This window comes from Orycteropus afer, unplaced genomic scaffold (genome assembly GCF_000298275.1).
Source record: "Orycteropus afer afer isolate SDZICR_OR568_19922 unplaced genomic scaffold, OryAfe1.0 scaffold00829, whole genome shotgun sequence".
Classification (NCBI taxonomy): Eukaryota; Metazoa; Chordata; class Mammalia; order Tubulidentata; family Orycteropodidae; genus Orycteropus; species Orycteropus afer.
In genome coordinates, this window is record NW_006922416.1 from 460,012 (window position 1) to 485,763 (window position 25,752).

The window sequence follows — 25,752 nt, forward strand, 5'->3', positions numbered from 1 at the left end:
AATGAATAAGGAAGACAGAAGAAGAGTTGATGCTTTTGAACTGTGGTGCTGGAGAAGAATGCTGAAAGTACCATGGACTGCCAGAGGAGTGAACAAAGCTGCTCCGGAAGAAGTGCAGCCAGAATGCTCCTTGGAAACAAGAACGGCCAGACTTTGTCTCACCCACTTCAGTCACGTTGTCAGAAGGGACCACTCCCTGGAGGAGGATATCATGCTTGGTAAAGTGGAGGGTCAACAAAAGAGGGGAAGGGTTAGGGTTGACACAGTGGCTGCAATGATGCTATAACAAGCATTGCGAGGCTGGTGCAGGACTGGGAAGTGTTTCGTTCTGTTGTACACACGGGTCACGATGAGTCAGAGCCAACTCGATGGCACCTAACAACAACTCCACTATGACCTCATATTAACTAATTGATAATATCTTCAAAGATCCTTTTTCCAAACAAGGTTACATTCGCAGGTACCAAGGGTTAGGACCTCAACATACCTTTCTGACAGAAAGAATTCAATCCGTAACAAGTAAAGCTGATGCTACCAGTCCAAGGACTGTACTTTCAGAACAAGTGGCCTAAAATTCTGCGTACAATTTACTGATGCCAGACAGAGTGAGGATGTGGACTTTGGCATCTTCTAACCCTAACCTGGATGCAGTGGATATTAGGCCTACCCAGCAGTGAGACAGGGTCCCTATGCCACCAGACCGTTGTCAGCTGCTGATGAATTGGCCCCAACTCACGGCAACCCCATGCACAAAGGGACGAAACGCTTTCTGGTCTTGCGCCATCCCCATGATCGGTCTGGGAGCAGACTGCTTGATTCGTAGGGCTGGGTTTTCACTAGCTGACCTTTGCAAGGACATCACCAGGCCTTTCTTCCTAGTCTTTCTTGGTCTGGAAGCTTCACTGAAACCTGTGCAACCTCACAGCAACACGTAAGACTCCATTGCAAGACAAGTGGGGGCTGCACAGCAATCAAAGCCAAGTCTCCTGCCTGGAAGATGGACCACCACTGCCCCATTTCTATCAGACAAGAGGTCACCGCAGCATGCCAGCTGGTCACCTCCAAGCCACTGCAAAGAATGACTCACTCCATGCAGCTAGAGCTCCTCAGCCGTGACGAACACAGATTCTGGAGCAGAGCACAGGCCTGAGCGCCAAGGAGCCTGGCAGCCTAGCAGCCCCCAGTGCCTCTAATAAATGAGGGTAACTGCCTCATGAGGTGTCTTCCCCCTTGCCTTACAGGAGTTCTCTTTCCCACTTCCTGAGGGCATCGGCGCCTTGACCCCTGACCAGCCTCCAGCCACTCACTTCAGCCTCCCACGTGTTTGTCTTACAGAAGCGACTCACACCGCCTGTCTTATCCCTCCTCACCACCACTTTCTATTCTGCCCTTGAATATGATGCTGGGAATGTCTCCTTGGCCGTCTTCCTGTGATACTATAGACCTGGCCTATTAATCTGTGAGTCCCACACTTGCACCGCACTCTGGGCGATAGGCCTTCAGCTCCTGACCAGGGCTGGGCTCCTGGCCCTCTGCACTGACCATATCCTGAGCTCAGAGCCATTCCAGTAGGGTGTCCCCAGCATCTGTTACAGCTCCCTAGTTTACATGTCCAGGCTCCATGCAGGTTCACAGGAAGCTCAGCCTCTCGCTCCAGACAGGGGTCTGCCTCAATCTCCCTGCTACAGTCCTCCCTGCACGTGGGTACCAGTTTGACCCAGTTTCAGCAGCTTCCTTATCAGGTCACTTCCCAGGCATGTGTCTACATGAGATTCCTCCTGTCCAAACACTATGGCTGAACTTTTAGAAACCTTTCCTTGTCCCATACTGCAGGTGGGAGGTCTGGGAGAGCCCACTCAAGTAGGCCTTGGAAAGAGCAAAGGGCCCAGGGAGGTCTGGACGCAGCAGCAGCACAGGACACACGCAGCCTCCATGGGCCCCCAAGGCCCCACCTGGCCCAGCTACACACCCTGGAGTACCTGTCAGCGCTGCCAGTCTCCCAAGGGTCTGCCTGGTGCCTGGAGCACCGTCACGAAGAGCCAGGCCAGTGTAGCCACACAGCCCACCCTGTGCTGGAACTGCTTCCTGTCTCTGTGAGGCTGCCATCTACAAGGGAGGGGACAAAGCTGTACTTCCACTCTGCCCTCTCATGGGAGTTACTCGGGCAGCACAGATCCACGCAGATGACAAGGCCATAGCTCCTGAACGTGCACAATACAACCCTTTATTCTCCAAAATCAGGCCCAGACCTGCCTGGAGTAAGGGATACTTAGTTGTACATACACACAGACATGTATGCAAATAAAACACACACATGCACAACAGTGAATTTTCACAAAATGCCTGAGTATAGGCTTGCACTTCACAAAAAGCTAACCATATACTCTTTCAGGAGAGAGGATAAATCAAAATAAAACAAATCAATAGATAAATTTGATCAAGAAGCAACATCATGATAAATGGGGAAAAGATTAAATTTGCCAAAGATTTCATTTTACTTGGATCCACAACTAACACCCATGGAAGCAGCAGTCGAGAGATCAAAGATCATATTGCACTGGGAAAATCTACTGCAAAAGATCTCTGTAAAGTGTTAGGGAGCTGTTTTGGTTCTCTAGTGCCTCTCTACGAGAAAATACCACAATTGAGTGGCTTTAACAAACAGGGATTTATTCTCTTACAGTTTTGGAAACTAGAAGTATGAGTTCAAAGTGCCAGCTCTAGGGGCTGGGTGAAAGCCCCTCAACCCTGGGCTTCAGCTCTGCCCTTGCTCCCGGCCCACTGCAGCTGGAGGCATCTCTTCACTCAGGCAGCTGCTGGCTGCTGAGGCTGACAAGCCCAAAGTCAACAAATGAAAACGGCACAGTCCCAATATTACCAAACAACATGGCAGGCCACTACTAGTTCAAGACCAGGGATAGTCTCAAGATCGGGCGGAAACACGGCAGACTGCTGAGTGGCAGACTCGGTTACGTGCAGGGTCCAAGTGTGCAAAAAGCTGCAGAGACCTTTCTCAATGTTTCTCCTTATATACTGGAAGCAGACCACATCCCTAGGGCAGCTACTCAGGTGTTTTAGTAGACTCCACCATGGAGTTGATTACCAGTCTCATCATGGGAGGTAACTACATCCGGCTGCCCAGCCACTCCAAACTAGGCCCAGCCAAGTTGACAAACAACTACCACAGGAGCAAAGATGTCACTTTGAAGACTAAGGTGTGCCTAACCCAAGCTATGGTATTTTCAATTGCCTTTATGAGTTGGAATCGGCTCAACGGCAGTGAGTTTGATTTGGTCTTGGTCATATGTGTGTGAAAGCTGGACAACGAACAAGGAAGACAGATGCCTTTGAATAAGCTGATGCCTTCAAATTGCGGTTTTGGCGAAGAATGCTGAAAGTATCATGAACTGCCAGAAGAACGAATAAATCTGCCCTGGAAGAAGTGTAGCAGGAATGCTCCTTATACGGGAGAATGGCCAGACTGTCTCACCTACTTTGGTCATGTTGTGAGAAGGGACCATTTCCTGGAGAAGGGTGTCATGCTGGGTCAAGGAGAGGGTCAGAGAGAAAGGGCAAGGCCCTCAATGAGATGGACTGACACAGTGGCTGTGATGATGGGCTCAGTTATAGCAAGGACTGTGAGGTTGGCACAGGACTGGGCAGTGTTTCATTGTGTTGTATACAGGGTCACCAAGAGTTGGAGCCAACACGATGGCACCTAACAACAAAAACAACAATGGATAAATGAATGTGGTACATACACACAATAGAATATTACTCTGCTGTAACCTCAGAAACTCAAGGAGGGGTCGCTTTGAGTCAGATCTGACTCGACAGCAGTGAGTCTGGTTTTCGTTTTGGAAAAAGAAATGAAGTTCTGATGCATGCCACAATGTGGATGAACCCTGAAAACATGCTGAGTGAAGTCAGTCAGTGAGGAAAGGACGATATTGTATGATCTCACTTATGTGGAATAAACAAACATACAGAAACCATGGGATCTTAATGTTGACCAGAGGTGGGAAGGTGGGGAAAGGGAGGGGTTTTGTTAGGGGGAATTGAGTTTATGTTGATGGTAGTGGAATGTTTTGAATAAGGATAACAATACAGGTAGTACAACATGAAAAATGTAATCACCGTCATTGAGTTGTAAACGGGGGAGCTGTGCTGGCAGATGTTGTGGTATGTATGTTTCACCACAATTTAAACAAAAAAGAAAGAAAGACACAGAGAGAAATAGAAAACTAAAGAAATATAATTTTAAATTATGGAAGCTGACAGCAACGTTAAGAGGAAATAAAACTATTAACCATAAAAGAGAGAAGTAAAATCAACTCATCCTTTCACATGCTGTAGCCTTGACGTGCGGGCCTGCTGCTCCTTCTGGGGACCCACGGAAGGCATCCAGGGAGCGAGGTGACCCAGGAGACCATGGAGACTGTGCCTGGGGGACAATCTGGGGACGCCCGAGGCTGGTGCCACCACCCAGCTCTGGCCCCAGACCCATGAGCGAGGAAGCTCCCCTGTGCCCACACATGCACTCTGCATTTCCCCTTGAGAGTGAACAACAGACAGGTCAGTCATCCTATGGTTCAAGTTTTCATATCAGGCCGGTGCTGACTGTGCAGGCAGCGTAGCCCCGGTTACTGTGAAGCGCGACTTGACTTACCACTGAGGATTTCATTGTTGTTCCCCCAAAAGTCGGCTGATTTGGACGGCCGGTGGTAGAATTCATCCCTGTTGGCTGCTAGGATGAGCCTGGAAGAAGAAAGCAGGACTCAAGATCTCAGAAGAAAACAGAAACATAATAATCACGTTTTTTCTCAGCAGTTGCACGTCAGAGAAAAGGCCTGTGATCCGCTTCCCGAACGTCACAGCCGTGAAAACCCCGTGGAGCAGGTGGTTCTCTCTACACACAGGGTCGCCAGGAGCCACAGTTGACTGGACAGCAACAACAAGAACAGCAAAACAGGAACCTCCCAAAGAGGACACCGAACCCTGGTATGGCCACACCCTCACTTCCAAGGGATGAAGGGCTGCAGCGACTCTAGCCGTGCTGGTTCCCACCTGTCAGGGGACCTCTTGCCTGCCCATCTCTGGCCAAGGAGACAGGCAGGGTACCACGTGAAGGAGCATTTCCATGCTGCTCAGGACAGGGAAGCTGGGATTCTGTCAAGTCCTCTGACAACATGGTGAATGCTCTTCCTGTATTCACACAGTCCCAACACCCACAGTGAGTGGAGAGCCGGGGATGGCCAGGGAGGCAGCCAACCAGCCCTGCTGCCCCAACCTGCGAGGGAGGACTCAACGGGTTGCAGCCCTCTGTGAGCCTGTGCTGTCGACTTCTGGCCCTGATGCTTTTTTTTTTTTTTACTTTTATTGTGGTGAGAACATATACAACAAGACATCCACCTACATAACAACTTTCAATTGACAGCTCAGGGACACTGATGACATTTTTCATGTTGTGCCACCATTACTGCTATCCTTTTCCAAAATATTCACCACCGTTAGCATACACTCAATGCCCCGCAAACAAAGGCTTCCCCTTTCCCCAGCCCCCTCCCTCCTACCCCAGGTAACCACTAGTAATCTTGGATTTATGGGCGCTCTGGTGGTGTAGTGCCTAAGGCATTTGACTGCTAACCAGAAGGCTGGAGGTTCAAACCCACCAGCTACTTCTAGGAAGGAAGACTGGGCAATCTACTTCCGCAGTGATACTGCCTGGGAAACCCAAGGGGGTCTTAAATAATAATCTTTGGTTTGTATGTGTATACATATATATATATATTTTTTTTTTCAACGTATCTAGGAATTTAGCCCTCTCTCCCTTCCTATCCTTGATAACCAACAAAGAAAGTTTCCATCCATGTATAAACCTTTCCTTGACTTTTTACAACAGTGGACTAACACAATATTTGTCCTTCTGTGATTAACTTATTTCACTCAGCATAATGTCCTCCAAGTTCATCCATGTTACTCAGTGTTTTGCAGATTCTACATTATTCTTTAGGGTAGCACAGTATTCCATTGTGTGTATGTACCACAGTTTGGTTATCCATTCCTCAGTTGATGGACACCTAGGTTGTTTCCATCTCTTTGCAATTGTGAATAGTGCTGTGATGAACATGGTTGTGCATATATCTGTTTGTGTCCTGCCTCTCACTTCTTTATATACCTAGTAATGGGATTGCTAGATCAAATGGTATTTCTATTTCCAACTTTTTAAAGCGATTCCTTTTTTTTTTTTTTTTTAGTGAAAATATACCTAATAGAACATACACTAATTCAATAATTTCTAACTGTACAATTTGGTGCCAATGTTTGAGCTGTACTACCATTCTGGCTATCCTTTTCCAAATTATTCTACCACCATTAAGAGAAACACACCGCCCCTGGAGGTTCTCGTCTCTCTGAGTCTTGATTCTTGTGTAAGGTTCCAGGGAAAAAATAATTAAGGAAAGAAAAAACAGAAAAGCTGACTCAGCAGAACTCTGCATGCTAAGATGCTCAATCTTCTATTTTTAAAACAAGGAGCGGGCATGTGCATTTGCTTAATGATTCAGGAACATTAATTGCCGAGTGCTGCTATTCAGCAGGATTGCTTGTGGGTTTCCAGGGTTGTCATTAAATACATAATTCAGAAACATACTGCAGCGATCAGTGCCATCATGAACCCTGTAGGAGGGGTCAAGGCAGACACTCCTGTCAAAGCCAACGCTTCTTGGGGCCTCCATGTGAATACAAGTCCAAATAGTGGATAAGGCATTTGGCTGCTAACCAGAAATAAGGTCAGTGGTTCAAACCCACCAGCTGCTCTGTGGAAGGAAGATGGGGCAACCTACTTTCATAAAGATTTACAGCCTTGGAAACCCAATGGGGGTTGCTAGGAGTCTGAATCGACTCAGTGGCAGTGAGTTTGGTTTTCATGATGCCAGGGTCCAGAAAGCAGGAATGGTGCCACAACAGAGAAGGGTCTGAGGATAGCAAGTCACCAGGTGGCTCCGCTCTGTGCTAATAACTGGAACAGTGAATTACCTGGAAGGTAAATTGGTGCACAGAGGCTGGTGTGGTAGCATGTTATAGGTCACATGCTATGACCCAGGGATTCCACCTCACTGATGACCTCCCAGGAAGCCACCCAAGAGGGACAACAGGCCACCCAGCAGTCACTGACCCCCCAGGCTGAAACAAAGGAGTGTGGCCATGTTACTCAGGGGGCGGTGTGCTGGTGTTCTACTGCTGTGTAACAAATACTCAATGTGGTGGATTAAAATAATGCCTGTTCATTTTCTCAGCTTCCGTGGGCCAGGAGTAGGGTGTGGGTTAGCTGGGTCCTCTGCTCAGGGTCTCCCAAGGCTGAAATCAAGCTGTCAGCTGGGTTGGTATCTCCTCTGAGACTTGGCATCCTCTTCCACAGTCACGTGGTTGTTGGCAGAGGTCAGTTCCTCGCAGCAGTGTATGACTGAGGTTCCCTTGTCTTGCTGGCTGTTGGCCAGGGACACACTCAGCTCCTGGAGCCCCCCAGGCCCTCTCACAGCACAGCAGCTTACTTCTCCAAGGCTTGAGGCAGAATTGCCCTCACGCTTCAAGTCTCTTCTTCAGGAAGGGCCCCACCTCTTCTAAGGAACCACCTGATTAGGTCAGACTCACCTGGGGTAATCTCTACCCTATTTTAAAATACATTTTATTTTATAAAATATAATATACACAGTAAAGTCACACCATTTCAACAAATGCTACATGTGCAATTCAGTAATATTGTTTATTGTGTAACAATAATCTCCCTTTTGATCAACTCAAAACCAACTGATTAGAGACCTTAAACACATCAATAAAATCCCTTCACCTTCGCCATATAACGTAACCGAGTCACAGAGGCCCTTCCTGCACATTCACAGTCCAGCTCATTTGCAGGGTTGCCATGTCTGGAAATGGGGCAGCTCCTGTGGGGACAGGGCAGCAGGGGAGTGCTGGGAGGTGCAGACTGATACGCCCTGCATTGGGCCTGGAGATTATACAGGTGTGCACAGTGGAGGCAGGAACCCTGGGACCATCTCAGAATTCTGCCCACCACAGGGGGGTATGGAAACTCATATTTTACTTTGTACATTTTGTGGGGTATGACTCTTTTTTTCAGAGAGCATGTATCACTTCTACGATCAGGGACAGTAATGTCAAATGGAATTCCCTGAAAAGACAGCTGGTTGCCTCCACTGAACGCAGCCAGGTCACTGGGACCCAGGCAATGCTGCAGGGTAAGGCCCAGTCAGAGAGGAAACCTCCCAGTCAGCATTTCCCACACCTCCAATAATTTCTTATCCACAGTGCTCTTGCTGCAGCACTACAGATGTCTTTACTGGAATGAAAAACAATAGGAAATACTGTGCTATCAGTGATAACAAACATTAACCCATGGGTAAATTGATGGGTAGACAAGCTGAATGTTCAGGTATGTCTAGGCAAAAGGGAATATACTCATGACCATATATGTTGTCATTTGCCATCGAGTCAGACCTGACTCATAGCAACCATATATAAGTTTGACAAATGATATTTCTACATAGGTAATTGTATGTGGTATAAGAATGTCCATATACATAATAGAGCTAACAAGAGGCAGATTTATGATAGTTTCTTAGCCACAGCCAACCATACTGAGGAAGTGAGTTATCGGTCCTGTTGTCACAGGGACATCAAGTGCAATCTGCATAACAAACTGCACAAAAACATTGTCCTACATCCTACTTTGGTAAGTAGCCACTTGTATCTGAAAAGCTTGCAAGCAGCCATCTAGAGGCAACAATGGGTCTCTCCTCAACCAGAGCAAAGAATAATGAAGAAAACCAAAGATACACGTAAACAATTAGTCCAAGGGACTAGTAGACCATGCAAACCTCTGCCTACATGACCATGAGACTAGAAGAACTAGATGGTGCCCAGCTTACCATTGTCAACCACTCGGAAGGGATCAGTGAAGGAGACCCTGGATAGAGTGGGAGAACAACATGAAATAAAACTCAAAATCATAAAAAAGACCAGGTTTACTGGTCTGATAGAGCCTGGTGATACCCCCGAGACTATGGCCGCTAGTTAGCCTTTGGGTCTGGAACTGAACTCACTCCTGTAACTTCCAGCCAAACACAGACAGGCATATGGGGTGAACATTTACGTCAGGTAGATACACTCCTTAGAACACTAATCATAGGAGAACCAAACCAAACCAAACTCAGTGCCGTCGAGTTGGATCTGACTCATAGTGACCCCTCCTTGGGTTTCCAAGGGAGTATCACTACAGAAGTAGATTGCCCAGTCTTCCTTCCAAGGAGTGGCTGGTGGGTTTGAACTGCCAACTTTCTGGGTAGCAGTCAAACGCCTTAGGCACTATGCTACCAGAGCTCCATGGGAGAACAGAAGGGTAGTATTTATATAGGGAGATAGCTCAGGGGGCAGGAGTGCATAGGAAAGAAGGACATAGGGAAAAAGTAACTACAGGAAGGAAGTGGGAAGAGAGCTGTTGCACTGTGGGAGATTGCAGTCAATGTAATGAGACAAAAAGTATATGAACTGCTGTATGGAAAATGAATTTGCTCTGTAAACCTTCACCCAAATCACAATAAAAATTAAAAAAACAAACAAAACAGGAAAAACAAGAGATGCCAGATTATACTTGTACCAGGCAACTATACCTGAGGATAGGTGTGCAATGTGCTGGGCTGTGGTGCAGTAAATTACAGTGTGGCATTTTTAGCCGTAAGTCTTTGTAAACTCTGTGTTGGAATTAATAGTGAACAACTGAGTAGTTCCTGATGTTAAAGTTATCCACCTGGGGTATTTCTGTTGGGAGCAGCACAAAGTAATTTTCTGGGAAGTTTGCGCTCTCTCAGTTGTATAGAATCCTGATGTTGGGACTGGTTAGTGGTCACTCTGCCAGGCTCAAAAGGAGCCCTTCTAGAGCCAGAAGGAGACTCTCTGCCGGCTAAGAAAGACATGCTGCTGAGAGAAACGCACTGCTGAGAGAGAGACACCAAGAGACACATAGTGCTGAAAGAGAAACACTGAGAGACACACATTGCTGAGAGAGAGAGACAGGCATTGCTGAGAGAGAGACAGCAAGACATACACACTGCTGGGAGAGAGACACCGAGAGACATGCAGTGCTGAAAGAGAAACACTGAGAGACACACATTGCTGAGAGAGAGAGACAGGCATTGCTGAGAGAGAGAGACACGCACTGCTGAGAGAGAGACAGCAAGACATACACACTGCTGGGAGAGAGACTGAGAGAGCCTGTTGGCTGAGAGACGGTGGGGTGAGAGAGACTGAGCATTGTCCCTGAACTTGAATTGTAGCCTGTTGCTTCCCTTTTAATAAACCCCATCATCTGTGAGTTCTGTGTGGCCACTGCAGTGAATTATCGAACCCAGCAGAGAGGTAGTGGGTACTGTGGGAGGAACGGTTGGTGCCAGGGTTGGTGAAAGGGCTAGAGGGAGGTGGCATGTCTAGCCTCGTAGGGATATGCCTTGGGTTACTGATGGTGATGCTGTCTTCCTCTTGTGGGGTTAGAGGAGGTCAGAAGGTGCAGCGTCCTTGCCCGTTGGCATGGGCACAGATGTGCAAGGAGGGTGGAGCTGAAGGGACTGCACAGGGATCACACCCATGGTCAGAAGAAGCCGGATATGGCAAAGGAGACTGCCCAAGTGCCACCACTTGGCTTCCCAGGCAGCTGGTGTGGCCACAGGGAGCAAGGGTCCCTCAAGGAACCCTCCCAGCAGGGTGAGGCCAGCATGCAGCTGCTCGGTAGTGAGAAGGGGACATGGATCACATGCTGGGGGTAGTCTGTCTTTGCAGAGTACATTCAGGAAAGCTGGAGGATGCCTGGTGGGGCTGGGCCCAGGGTGGCACTCATGAAGCAGTAGGACATGACACCTGAGTACAGGTGGGGCCGAGAGGGAGGGCTTGTCATGTCTGGAGGTGGGCAGCCCCCGTGGGGACAGGGTAACAGGAAGATGCTGGGGCGATGCAGACAGGTGCACTGGGCCTGTAGCCGGCCCTGCAGTCAAGCTCCCTTCTTGAGGTGGATGCTGTCTGTCCACTCCAGGCCCACCACAGGCCACTCAGGGACATGCATCTTACAACTACCACTGCATCAAAGCATGAATGGATCATGAGACGCACATTCTGAAGCCCCCACAGCTTTTCCTGTGGTGAACAGATGACAGGGCCTCTCCAAATCCATCTGAGATTGTTATTGTTGTTAGGTGCTGTTGAGTCATTTTTGACTCATGGCAACCCCATGCACAGCAGAACGAAACACCACCGGATCCCGCACCAGCTCCATGATCCTTACTATACTTGAGCCCATCATAGCAGCCACCACGTCAATCTATCTTGTTGAAGGCCTTCCCCTCTTTTGTCAGCACTCCATCTTACCAAATGTGGTGGTTATGTTTGTGCGTCAACTTGGCTGGGCCTGGTTGAGTGGCTGGGCAGCTGAGGGTAGTTATTCTCCATGATGAGACTGGCAGTCAATTCCATGGTAGGATCTACCACAAGCAGCTGAGTAGCTGCCTTTGGGATGTGGTCTGCTTCCTGTATATAAGGAGAAGCCTTGGGAATGGTCTCTAGCCTGTGGCAGGCTTGGACCCTGCATGTAGCCGTGTCATTGCTCAACAGCTTGCTATGCTCTGCCGACCTTGGGACTTACAATGGACTTAAGTTATGGCCTGCCGTATGGTTTGGTAACATCAGGACTGTGCCTTTTTACTTGTCAACCTTGAGGCTTTTCAGCCTCAGCAGCCAGCAGCTGTCTGAGTGAAGGAAAGTCTCGATGGGTCCATGGCACCTGTGACAAATTGTCAGCACTGCGCCTGTGTGGTTGGCGCAGGAGGGGACCTGGTTTCAATGGTGTACAACTACCACCCACTGTGAGGACACTCTGTTACCCAACACGAGGACATGGTGACATGGTGCAGGAAGGCCACTGCACGTTATACAGTAACACTCACCTTCCTGATCGCTTTTGGGTAAAGAGCAGACAATGACTGAGTGGGTGATGCCAGGGTAGAGGTGGAGGGTGGTGCCACCCTAGCCAGAACAGGGGTGGAAGGAGGGAGGTGGTGGGACGGGGTGTTCAGGTATGGCCTGCTGGCCAGGGGCATGTGGCAGCCCTGGCGGCCAGAGCCTCCTCCCGTCGATGCCATGACCCAGCATCAACCCTGCACCCTGCTCATTTTCCTGCTCGAGGAGCCCATCTCAGGTGGGCCCTGCTCTGCCTGCCCAGCTCCCTGCACTGGCCTTGGTCTGGCTGACCTGCTGGAGATCTTTCCCCTCCACCTTCCCACCTGCAGCTGGGGGGACTGGAGCCTCTCAGAGGGCATCCAGCCTGGCCTCACCAGCCCTGCCTGCCCTCTTCCATATCATGGTGATCTACCTAACTTTGGTTTCAGAAGGCTTTGCCAAGGCTCTTGGCTCCCCCACTTGCCTTACCTGGCACAGCCTCAACAAATCTTTTTTTTTTTTCTTTCAGTTTCTACACATGCCATTCCAAAAAAAAAAAAAAAAAAACCCCAAAACCAAAACTCACTGCCATCGAGTTGATTCCAACTCATTGGGTTTCCAAGGCTGTAAATCTTTACAAAAGCAGATTGCCCCCTCTTTCTTCCATGGAGCAGCTGGTGGGTTCAAACCACTGACCTTTTGGTTAGCAGCCAAATGCCTTAACCTCTACACCAGCAGCGCTGCTTACATATGCCATTCAGTCACACTGATTACATTCTTTTCGAGTTGGACATCCATTCTCACCCTCCTTTTCTGAGTTCTCCCCCACTGACATAAGCTCACTGGCCCCTAAGGCTCTTGTCTAATCTTTCAAGTTGCTGGCATCATTCTGATCCCATATAGACAGTCCTTAAAAGAACACAGTGTCCTCTCGGCCTTAGTGCCATCTTGTTAGAAGCCTCCGAACCATGAGAGACAAATGGAGGAAGACGGGAATGCACGGGCTGAAGTGCAAAAGAAAGATGAGGCAGAGGTCCAAGTAAACTCTAGCGTGTGCACCCACGAAAACCACAGCAACAGGCATATAGAATGTTGGAGGCTGGTACAAGTTGTTGACTGCATGCTACTGTCTAGAATTTCTGCTCAGTCGATCTAGGACTTCCATCACCATTGTACTGCTGTGAACGTCACTGAAGAGGCCTGCCTTCCTTGTACCAAATCAGTCCCTTTTGATCCTTTGCCCTGGACCTGTGATATTCTGTACTAGTTCTATTCTCAGTTGTGGCTGAGAGTAACATGTGCACAATAACTCATCTCTTCCACTGTCTTAGTTGAAGAATCAAAAAAACAAAAACCCCCACAATGTTCAAGGCTGACATTTTGGACACTAATTAAGCTAATGTTTTATTTGGATTTAAGAAAACTTCAGAGGATGGTTTTAGTGTAAGGTCTAGAGATTATCTCAGGACAATAGTTTCAGGGGTTCGTCCACCCTCCATGGCTCCAGAAAGTCTGGGGTCCGTGAGAATTGGAAATTCTGCTCTGTGTTCCTCCCTTTTTGATAAGGATTCTTCTGTAGAATCTTTGATCAAAATGTCTGGCAATGGTAGCCGGGCACCGGCGGAGGCAGTTGGTCATGGAGGCAATCAATCACACGTTCCTCATCCCTCCTATTCCTGACCTCCTTCTTCCTCTGATCTCCTTCCTCCTCTGATCTCCTATTCCTGACCTCCTTCCTCCTCTGGTGCTGCAGGCAAGTAGAGACTAATTGTTGTTCTCTGAATGGCCACTTGCAAGCTTTTAAGACAGACCAAAGGCACTATGCAAGGAACTGGGATGTCGAAAGGCAGCACTAAACACATTTAGCCAATTAACTGGGATGTTTTAAGAAACCATGATCCATGCCTGTAAACTTCTAAACTAAGGAACCAAACCTATGAGCTCTTTGGTTGTACAAAAGCAGCCTCATCAGCTGATCATTTTTGTTGTTGTTGCTGCTGTAAATATGTCTATCCACAACCTTGGCCAATTCAACTTCTTACAGGTGCACAATTCATTAACAGCACGTACAATAATTGGCTGTACAACCTATTCTGAATCAAAGTGCTATTCCTATCACTGTTAACCTCCTCTTCCCCCTTCCCTCCCACCCTTGGTAACCATTAACAACTTGGCTCTCTACACATCAGCCTCTTCTTCTGAACAAATCACTTTATCAGCAACAGCAAAGAAGCGGGAAATCCTGGTCTTTCAAGGGTACTGTGGTTACAGTGGGTAACGCTCCAAAACTTAATCCTTTGTTGTTGTAAAGTGCTGTTGAGTCGGTTCTGACTCATAGTGACCCTGTGTACAACAGAACGAAACACCACCCAGTCCTACACCAGGCTCACAGGCCTTGCTATATCTGAGTCCATGGTTGCAGCCACTGGGTCAGTCCATCTCATTGAGGGCCTTTCCCTTTTTCGCTGACCCTCCACTTTATCAAGCATGATATCCTCCTCCACGGAATGCTCCCTTCTGACAAAACGACCAAGGTAGGTGAGACGAAGTCTGGCCATTCTCGCTTCCAAGGAGCATTCTGCCTGCACCTCTTTCAGGACAGATTTGTTCGTTTTTCTGGCAGTCCCTGGTACCTCAGTATTCTTCACTATCACCACAATTCAAAGCATCAACTCTTCTTCAGTCTTCCTTATTCATTGTCCCCCTTTCACATACATATGAGGCTATGAAAATACCATAGCTTGGGTTAGGCGCACCTTAGTCTTCAAAGAGGTATCTTTGCTCCTCGTACTTTAAAGAGGTCTTTTGCAGCAGATTTGCCTAGCGTAACATATCATCTAATTTCTTGACTGCTGCTTCCACTGGTGTTGGTTGTGGAACCAAGTAATATGAAATCTTTGACAACTTCAATCTTTTCTCCTTTTATCGTGATGCTGCTTATTGGTCCAGTTGTGAGGATTTTCATTTTTTTTTTTTTATGTTGAGGTGTAATCCATACTGCAGACTGTACTCTTTAATCTTCATCAGTAAATGTTTCAAGTCATCTTCACTTTCAGCAAGTGTCAGGTTGTGTCGTCTGCATATTGAAGGTTGCTAATGAGTCTTCCTCCAATCCTGATGCCACATTCTCCTTCATATAGTCCAGCTTCTTGGATTATTTGCTCAGCACACAGACTGAATAAGTATGGTGAAAATATACAACCCTGATGCACTCCCTTCCTCATTTTAAACCATGCAGCAAACCCTTCTTCTGTTCAAACAACAGCCTCCTGGTGTATGTACAGGTTCCTCATGAGCACAATTAAATGCTCTAGAACTCACATTCTTCTCAATGGTATCCATAATTTGTTATGATCCACACCGTCTCATGTTTTTGCATAGTCAATAAGACACAAGTAAATATTTTTCTGGTATTCTTTGATTTCAGCCAAGATCCATCTGATATCAGTAATGATATATCCTTGTTCCATGTCCTCTTTTGAATCCAGCCTGCATTTCTGGAAATTCCCTGTCAACATACTGCTGCAACTGTTGTTGAATTATCTTCACTAAAATTTTGTGTGTGATATTTATGATATTGTTTGATAATTTCCACATTCTGTTGGATCACATTTCTTTGGAATGGGTACAAATATGGATCTCTTCCAGTGAGTTGGACAGGTAGCTCTCCTCCAAATTTCTTGGCATAGACAAGTGAGTGCCTCCAGTGCAGCATCCATTTGTTGAAACATCTCAATGGGTATTCCGTCAATTCCTGGAGCCTTGTTTTTTGCCAATTCCTTCAGTGCAGTTTTGATTTCTTCCTCCAATACCATTGGTTCTTGATCATATGCCACCTCCTGAAATAGATGAACATCGACCAATTCGTTTCGGTACAGTGACTGTGTATTCCTTTCACATTAAAAACTTAATCCTTGTGCTGCTAAAAATAAGACTCCCTGAAACACCACAATCATGGTGCCTGGGCAGACAGAAGTCCCCCAGAGGGGACTCCACAGTGCTATGAGGGCCCAGCTGGTGCCCACAGAGGCCTGGCTGGGAATAAGTGAAATGGAGCCACCCCCTCACACACCCAACCCCCACAACAGTGACAGGCCGGAGCAGAGCTGACAACCTGAGGGTCCACCAAGTAGCTTCCAGAGTCAAGAGAAAAGGTTAAAGAAAAAGCATAGCCCAAAGAAGGCAGGACGACATGGCCTTGGCCTTCAGGACAAAACGGCAGGCAGCTGAGGTTCTGGGTGAGGGGGTGGGAACAGGAAGCCATGAAGTGCAGGCACAGCCATGTGACTGCCTGGTCTGGGAATGAGGACAGTGGGTGGCAGCTGCTTCGTAGTTCCTCATCACTGTGTATTCTAATGCATTTACTTGAGCATGCTCAATTTGTTCTCTCCTTGTCTCCTCTTCTTCCCATTTTTACTCCATATGCTGATAAACCCACTGCCATCAAATCAATTGACTCTTCTTGACCCCCATTGGGTTTCCAAGCCTGTAAGTATTCACACAAGTAGACGGCATCTTCCTCCCACAGAGAGCTGGTGGGTTTGAACTGCTGACCTTCTGGTTAGCAGCCAAATGCCTTACCCACGATGCCACCAGAGCTCCTACATATGCTGGAGGTTGGTGGTAATGTTAAGGAACAGAGTATCGATTGGGACCATGGCTGAATCGGGGTGTAATGAATGCAGCCAGTGAGGGACACAGTGACTGTCTCCTCATCTGAGAACTTCTTCACTTGTACAAAGTCTACCTGTTATTTTCTTAGCTGTAAACAGTCATTTTGTTGACATATCGGAGTTCAAGTGTGTGGAGAAGGCTGCAGATGGAAACTGAGAAGCCAATGGGGTGAGTTGTGCCAGTTATTAATTTACGGCATCTCGGCTCCAACATTACCTTTCACTGCCTGCTCTGTGATCAAAAGTCACTTGCCATCGCGTTGCTTCCGATTCATGGTGACCCCACGTGCATCAGAGCAGAAATATACTCCAGAGGGCTTTTCATTTTTCTTCTATTTTTAAATAAGTTTCTATTTTAGAACACTGTTAGATTTACAGAAGAACCGCAAAGGTAGTACAAGAATTCCCATATACCCTCTGTCTGGTTTCCCTTACTAACATTATACATTAGATTTATCACAATGAATGAGCCAATACTGACACAATGACACTAACTGAAGTTCAGTTTATTCCACATTCCTTAGTTTATGCTTACTGTCCTCTTCTTGCCCCAGGACCCCATCCAGGACACCATATTGCATTTGGCTATCATGTCCCTTTAGGCTACTCAATCTTTCCTTTTTGTTGTTATTTGTTTTAATAATATTTCATTGTGTTTTCAGTGAAGGTTTGCACAGCAGTTTAGGTTCCCATTCAATTATTTCTACAAATTGTTCAGTGACATCGGTTACATGTTTCACATAGGTGGCCATTCTCATTATTTCCATTCTGGTTGTCCTATTTCCATTTATCCAGCTTCCCTGTTCCCTTACATTCTCATCTTTGTTTTAAAGTAATTGCTGACCATTTGGTATCAGGTGTTTTTTTAAAAGAGTGTAGTACTCATGGCTGATAATCATTATTTGTGAGCTAATCTGTTATTTAGCTACAAGGTGACCTCAGGGGTTAGTTTCGGTTCCAGGTTTAAAGAATATCTTAGGGCAACAGTCCAAGGGAGTCTTCCAGTCTCAACCAGTCCAGTAAGTCTGCTTTTCACCATCTAGTTCCTCTGGTCTCAGAGTAGAGGCCATGGTTCGTGTAGACTATTTATAGTGTAGACAAATTTCTTCTGAGTCTTTGTTTTCCTTCTCTGTCTTTTGCTCCAGACAAATAGAGACCAAGAGTTGTATCTTAGATGGCCACTTGCAAGCTCTTAAGACCTTAGACACTACTTACCAAGCTAGGATATAGAATATAACCTTATGAACTATATTATGCCAATGGACCAAGATATCCCACAAGACTATGATCCTAATCCTTCAATCCCGGAAAGTGAATCCCATAAGGTATTTGGTTGTGTCTAAGAAGTAAGGATCCATAACTGTGCGCTCTATGTCCTTTGTAATACATATGAATCTACACATATACAGTCTCACTGATGCATATACATGTGCATGCACCTATATATACACACACATATACTTACATATACATACGTATACACATTACAGAGCTCTGGTGGCATATTTCCTAAGGCATTTGACTACTAACCAGAAGGTTGACGGTTCAAACCCATCAGCCACTCCGCAGAAGGAAGACTGGACAATCTACTTCTGTAAAGATTTACTGCTTTAGAAACCCAAAGGGGGTCGCTATGAGTCAGAATTGACTCGATGGCAGTGAGTTTTTTTTTTTTTTTTTTATACACATATATGAGGATCTCTAGTGGCGCAGTGGGTAAGACATTTGGCTGCTAATCAGTAGGTCAGTAGTTCAAGCCCACCAGCTGCTCCGCGGGAGGAAGATGAGGCAATCCACTTCTGTAAAGATTTACAGCCTTGGCAATTCAACGGGGGTCGCTGAGTCAGAATTGACTCAGTGGCAGTGTTGGCGGTCAGATACACACATGAGCCCACACATACGGTTTTTGGTTGTTGCTGTTGTTTCAAAATTATATATGCTACAGCAGTTACCACCAGGTCCTTTTTTCTCATGTGTATTTAGTGACATCATTTTCCCTGATCAAGCTATGCACACTTCTCCCTCATGTGGTGTTACCCTTCCCATCACCAAAATTAACAAGTGTCTACTCTCTAGAGAGTAAATCCCCTCTTCTCTTTCCCCATCCCTGGTAACCACTAATGAACATCAGTTCCTTTATACTTACCTGTTCATGTCATTTCATAAAAGTGAGAACATACAGTGTAGTGTTCGTGCTTTCGTGATCAACTTATTTCATGCAACATGATGTCCTCTAGCTTCATCCATGTTCCAGGATATTATGGGAACTCATTTTTCGTCATCACTGAGTAGTACTCCATCGTACGTACCACATTTCACTTCTCTGTCCATCCCTGACGGGCGCTCACCACAGGGGTTCCAGTGGCTGATTTTTTTAATTGATCACCAGGTCTTTCTTCAGAGGACTCTCTGGGTGGACGTGAACGGCCAACCTTCCGGTTAATACCCGCGAGCCACTGTACCACCCAGGGGCGTGTGCTCTGCGATGGTGAAGCTCAAGCCTCGTCTCGGTTACAGCTAGCACTGTGTTAAGCTTTGTCAGTAGAGGGTGCCGGAGAGAAACAGAAGGAGCAGGGCATTCTTTCCGGGACCCGGCTGCTTCCTCAGCAGGCTCCTGAAGGCGCTTTTCTAGCACCTGGCTCCTGCAGCGGGGGTGGCTTCTGCGCATCAGGCCCCAGCAGTGCACGGCAACAAGCAGCAACCAGAGGCCAGCACCTTCCCCCAACATCCTGCCCCTGGACAGCTCTGTAGTGTAGTGTCAGGTGGGACATGTCCCTGGTGAACAATCTCCGCCAGCACCCTAGAGGGCAAATTCCAGTAGTTTCTGCCAGCATCGCACCCCAGGGATTTCTCTGACACTCAGGGGGACAGGGCCATGCTCTCTCCAGCGAGGTCTGGATCTTAGCCCCAGGGTTCGGGAGGGCTCCCTGGGTACTGGATCTGAGACCTCGGGCTGTGGCTGCCTTCAACAGCGGTGACTCCTGCACCTTCAGAGCCCTGTCTGCCTCTGACTGCGCGTCACCTGTCACACTGGAGAGTCCTCTGTGTCATGCTCTCCTCTGTGAGTACAGCACCAGCACGCTGTCTGCTGCCTGGGTCCCAACTCACAGCTGCTCTGTTACAACCGACAAAGGGGAAACCCCGGACCCCTGCGTGCCCTGCCACACACTCAGCTCTAACTCAGTGGCAGAATGTCCTTACAGGAAGGGAGTACCGGGCACTCTTCATGTCCCATTCCCTGGGCTGAAATGAGCTGACTCATGATAATACCAGGCAGCGTGGTGACCGTCCCATCCTGCATAGGGACTGAAATGTTTCAAATCATTTCTGGGGCAGATTTCAAAATAATGAAAGCTTCCCAGCCAGCCCCGTTAGTGAGCAGTTCTAAATGTCATCTTTGGTTGTGGGTTCAATCCCTGGCCTCATCCTCCTTGTGGCTGAATGCCAAGGGATGCAGAGCCCAGAGCTCGCCCCTTCCTGGCCTCAGTTTCTTGCCTCTTCCAGCTGGACCCCTCAGCTCCCTTGCCCAGTCCTCTGTCCTCAGCCCAGGGCCCAACTCTAGGCGGTGCCACCATCCAGACATCTCAGGACACAGACCAGCCAGACCCAGCTGGGTTCATGCTCACCACCCACACCCACTTTGGCTCTCTGCCCCCAAGTCCCAGCTCAGATCTAAGCCTGAGACCTCAGATGCCTTTCCTCTGTTCTGCACCCTCCTAGCTGCCTTCGGCGCTGAGTCTTCACACCCCTGTATATCACTCAGGGTCCCTGCCACTGAGACAACCGGACAGTGCCCCATGCTGGAATGATGTCCGCCCAAGAAAGGCAGGGCCAGGCCTTCCAGATCCTCGTCACCTGCAGCCAGGGCTCAGCTGTCATCGCAGGCACGGCCCCTGCTCTCTGGCCTGTCCTCCCCCCACCATTGAGTACGAATGACTGGAGAGTGCGGTGCCACTGCTGGGGGACGGGGTCCCTCCCATGCCCAGGCTGCTGAGGGACTGGCTCCGTGCCCGCACCCAGAGTGCTCACTCTTTCATTTGGCTATAACAGGCGGAACCCAGCAGCTCGACACCCCACTCCACCCCCGGCAATGGCAACTCGGCTGTGCTGACGGACAATAGCACAAAGGACTGGGGGAGGGGGCAGACACGAGTTGGGGTTACCTGTACGCATTTTTGGAAACAGGGCGAGGATCAAACTTAAAGAAGATGATACACATGGGTCGCTTAGGGGCTGCCTCCCACGGTTACACGGTCTGCGGGAAAAGGGAAAACGAATTCAGTGAGCAGCAGATGACAGACCTGCCTCCTCGAGCCCGCAACAGTCCCTGACCCCGAACAAACCACAGAGAAGCTTGCAGCACTCGCTGGACACAGGAAACTCCATGTCTATACACCTGCGGCACTTGCTGGCACCATATAGAACAGCCCCCCAGGGCTCTACAGTCTTGGCTGGCACAAGAGAGAAACCAAGCCTCCTTGCTCTATCTGAAAAGGATAACTGCTGCCCAAACCCATAATTCCAGCAGTGAACCAAGCTGCCTCACCAACACCACTCCCACCCAAACCAGCAATTCCGGCACGGAACAGAGCCGCCTCACCCATGACGCTGTCTGGCAATGGGTAGAATCGCCTCCCTGGCACCCACTGGCCCTGACCACAACCAGCAAGTAGGCACTACAGGGGCAGGGGCAGTGACAACAACCCCACGAGCACAGCCCTGCCACTGAGGCAATACGCCCCCACTCCGCCATGCCCAGGCTGCTACACAGCTGGTTCCGTGCCAGCATCCAGACCACTTTCCCCTGGCCATAGCGCCAACCTCAGCCTGAAAACCACCATAGGCCACCCTTGCCTCAGACCTTAGCCCCACAAGGAGCCACGTAACTCACCTTGGGCTGCTCTGCAGCCCGCATCCATGCAGTCCCTGCTGCAAACACGCCCTCAGCCCCATGGTGGCTGAGGCACAACTTGGGGACCTGGAGGGCTTTATGCATGCTAAGTCAGTGAGCAGGGATGCAGGCAAGGGTTAGCACTGTAAAAGGCCACATCTAGGTTCCACAGAAATGCTCTTGGGTACTGGGCGAGGGTGGGTTCAGAGAACCCCTTCTCTACAGACTCTGCCCTAGAACTTCAGGACCCAGCAGCACTTCCCACCACCTGGTGAGAGCCCAGATCAGAGACGGAAGGTCTTGGAAACCATGTGTGGGGGGTGCTGACTCCGCTCCATGCAGGACCAGTGCCTGGCAGCCAGGAAGGACAAGACCAAAGAAGCTGTTCAAATTCTGTGGGGAGACAGAACCCAGTGAGGAGCGGGGTTAAAGGTGTGCAAGAATCAGCTGAGGCCTGTGTGCACACGTAAGTGTGTGTTCACGAACAACATGTGCTGTGTGTACACATCTCTATGTGTATTGTGGGCTTGCGTGTACGTGTGTGTATGTGTGGCTGGAGGAGTCCACTGAGTTCCAAGTGCACCAGCTCCGGGCTTCATGGTTGGGAAGGGTCCACGTACCAGCATGGGGCACCCTGGGGCTTGGGCGGGGCTGTGTGCCAGCATGGGGCACCCAGTGGTTGGGGAGGGTTTGAGTACTATTTTCTTCCCCAAAGGAGGGGTGGAGGAGGAGGTGACAGAGGAGGAAGGGGGTGGTTGGCTGAGGCGGGCTGCAGCCAGGCCCACCCTGGGCCCTGTGGTAGTTAAGATTATGTGTCAACTTGGTTGGGCCTGGTTTTGAGTGGCTGGGCAGCTCTCCATGATGAGACTGGTAATAAAACTCCACGGTGGAATCTACTGGAGCGGCTGAGTAGCTGCTTTAGGGAGGGGGTCTGCTTCCCATATATAGAGAGCAGCTTTGGGAATGGTCTTGAGCCCTTTGGCACACTTGGACCCTGCATGTAGCCAAGTCTTCATTCAGAAGCCTGCTATGTTTCCTGCCCATCTTGGGACTGTCTCTGGGCTTGAACTAGTGGCCTGCTGTGTTGTTTGGCAGTCGTGGGACTGTGCATTTTATTTGTTGATCTTGGGTTTGTCAGCCTCAGCAGCCAGCAGGTGCCTGCGTGAAGAGACGCCTCCAGCTCCAGCCGGCTGGGAGCAAGAGGTAGAGCTTAAGCCCAAGGTTGAGGGACCTTCACCCAGCCCCGAAAGCTGGGCACTTTGAATTTGGACTTCTAGTCTCCTAAACTGTAAGAGAATAAATAAATCCCTGTTTATTAAGACCACCCACTTGTGGTATTTTCTGTTAGAGTGTCACTAGAGAACCGAAACAGGCCCTGTGCAGTGACTTTGTCCTTGGATATTAAGCACACGGTTTCTGTTAGAGTATGGCCTAGGTACATGCCCCAAGAGGAGGCACACCTGTGATCTGGTGTGAGTCACATCCCTTGCTGGGGGCAGAAGGTGGGGGCAAGATGCCATCTTTACTTGGGCCATGACCGCTATTGCCAACTCTCCCCTCTGGCCTTGGAGTGGCCACACAGGACAGGGAGGCTGGAACATTGGGCAGGGACCTCATCACCATCTTGGCAAAGGTCCCAAAAAGCCTCCTCATGGGTAAGAGTGGCGGGCAGCAGACTGGGGACAGCAAGGCCTCCACAGGCTGCCACCTATGCTGAGTGAAGAACAGCCAGCCTGGCCTGGCTGCACCCTGCCAAACCGAGACCCCACAACAGGGCTACTGGCCACTCGGCTTCCAGGCCACTGCCCACCAGAGAAGGTCAAGGAGGGCTGAAGCTTGCAGCTGACACCGTGGACATGGTCTGCAGCTCAGAATGGAAAGAAGAGCAGGCTTTCCCACGAGCAACGCCACTGTATCCATGGCCATCGGAACCCTCTCCCCACGCACTGGTCCTAAGGAAGCGGGAGAGGATGTGAATAATTCACTCTACATTCTGCTGCTGCCTGCTGATGAACGTCTCTCCCTGGCCTAGGACTACTGTGGGACCCAGGCCCAGCCAGCCCCAGAGGGGCTCAGCACTGGTTCAGGACACACTGAGCCCAATGCTTATCCATGGGACCATCCGCTGTCCCTCCCGCACATCACTCAATGTCGGGCCCCCTGGGCACATGTCCAGCAAAGAGCTCAGTGGACCAACCTTTGTCCAACCTTTCCCAGTTGGGAACAACGCCTGCCTAGGTAAGGTGTCTCCACGGTGATGCACACTGCCCGCAGGAGCCCAGAGTGCTAAGGGATGTGTGACTCCACAAGAAAGGCTGCTGGCCACCGCCTCTCGCAGGACCTGGCGCCAAAGGCAATGCTGGTAGATGGAACAGGAAGACAGGACAGGCTCCCAGGAGTATGCCGATACAGAAGGGCTGTGCCAACTCTGCCCGGGCTACGGCCACCGGGGCACTGGCTACTGCACGGAATGTGGCAGTCTGAGTGGTCCTTCTTGCCTGTTACAGATCAAACTGTGTCCCCAAACAATGTTGTTGTTATATGCCGTCAAGTCAGGTATTATAAATCCTAACCTCTATGCCAGGAGCTCTGGTAGCATAGTGCCTAAAGTACTTGACTGCTAACCAGAAGGCTGGTGGTTCAAACCCACCAGCCACTCCTCAGAAGGAAGGTTGGGCAATCTACTCTCTCAGAAACCCAAGGAGGGGTCGCTAAGAGTCGGGACTGACTTGACGGCTCATAACAGCAACAAAAACAACAACCTCTACACCTATGTTTAAGAAGATCTGGTGGTGCAGTGGTTAAGGCATTTGGCTGCTAACCAAAAGGATGGCAGTTCAAACCCACCAGCCACTCCATGGGAGAAAGATGAGGCAGTCTATTTCTACAAAGATTTACAGCCTTGGAAACCGTATGAGGCAATTCTACTCTGCCCTTTGAGTCCAAATCTAATCTATGGCAGTGGTTTCTATATCTATGTCTATAATCCCATTTGGGAACCGATTTTTTTTTGTTATGTGAATGAAGCAGGATTAGCGTAGGGTGTGTCTTGAATTAATCTCTTTTGAGATATAAAAGAGATTAAACAAGTGATGGGGAGAGAGGGAGATACCAAGGACATGAAGCCTACCCAGGAGCAGAAGCTCCGGAGAGACAAGGACTGTCCTGCAGAGCCAACAGAGAGAAGGCCTCCCCCAGACCTGGTGCTGAATCCAGATTTCTAAACTGGAAGAGAATAAACTTCTGTTTGCTGAGGCCATGCACGTGGGGTGCTTCTGTTACCGCAGCACCCGATGACTGAGACAGTGCCCCCACCGCCACCAGTTCAAACAGAGAAGCCAGCGGTGACAGTCCTTTTCCCCAGTCCCTGCCCCCGGGCCCTCACCCCGCTTTGGGTCCGTGATAGGTACCAGGAGACCAGAATGACAGGAGCAGGCTGAGTCCCCACCCCTGGGTGCCCCGGCAGTGCCCAGTGTGGGCTACCATCCCAGGGGTGACTTATGACTCCAATAATGGTCAGCAGGTTATTCGACCAACTCTCTCAGTAAACAACTCAAAACGCTTGAAAACACCCTAACAGCAGCAGACAGCTGATGAGAGCATATGGAGTTTGACCAACAGCTCAGGGAAAGCAGAGACCCAGAAAGGGAAGCTGAGCACAGGCTGCCCCTGTCCAGAGCATTGGCCTATCTAGGCTCACCGGCCCCCCATGCCCCCCGCCAGGTCTGGGGCAGCTGACAGGAAATCCCAGCACCCAGCCTAGAAGAAACAGTGCGGGACGGCTGGTCCTTCCTCGATGGCCACGCTCCAGGAAGGACGTGAGGACCCCACTCGAGCCCAGCTGACACAATCTGTAGCAACCAGGCCACCTGAGGTCAGCGGGAGGAAGCCCTGGCAGTCAGTCCCGGCTGGAATCCCACTGCCCTGGAGCCCCTGGTCTGCCGCAAGGCCCGCCATGGTGGAGCACTGTCCCTTATGGGACAGCACTGCCTTGGGGATGTCAGAGGAGAAGACCATCACCCACTTGGCCTCTGCCCTGCTATAGCACTCGCCCAGTCACATGCCTGGTCACCGAGCAAGGCCACTGGCTGGGGGACAGCCCTGGCCACTGACACTCATGTGTGAGATGCAAAGTGCCCCCGCACCTGGCTGCAGAAGCTGTCTCCTCAAGCAGGCCCGGGCTTGGGG

At 49.4% G+C, this 25,752-nt stretch overlaps 1 protein-coding gene across 1 annotated transcript in view; it reads right to left on the reverse strand.

The window, feature by feature from the left end:
• TANGO2 (transport and golgi organization 2 homolog) overlaps positions 1 to 20,892 on the reverse strand; it is a 46,891-nt gene extending 25,999 nt beyond the window's left edge. The window contains exons 1-2 of the mRNA XM_007957960.2: positions 20,837 to 20,892; positions 4,670 to 4,758 (exon numbers count right to left, since the gene is read on the reverse strand). Of these exons, the coding sequence (XP_007956151.1) occupies positions 4,670 to 4,758; positions 20,837 to 20,892 (145 nt within the window). The remainder of the gene's footprint in view (positions 1 to 4,669; positions 4,759 to 20,836) is intronic.
• Between the last annotated feature and the right edge of the window lie 4,860 nt (positions 20,893 to 25,752).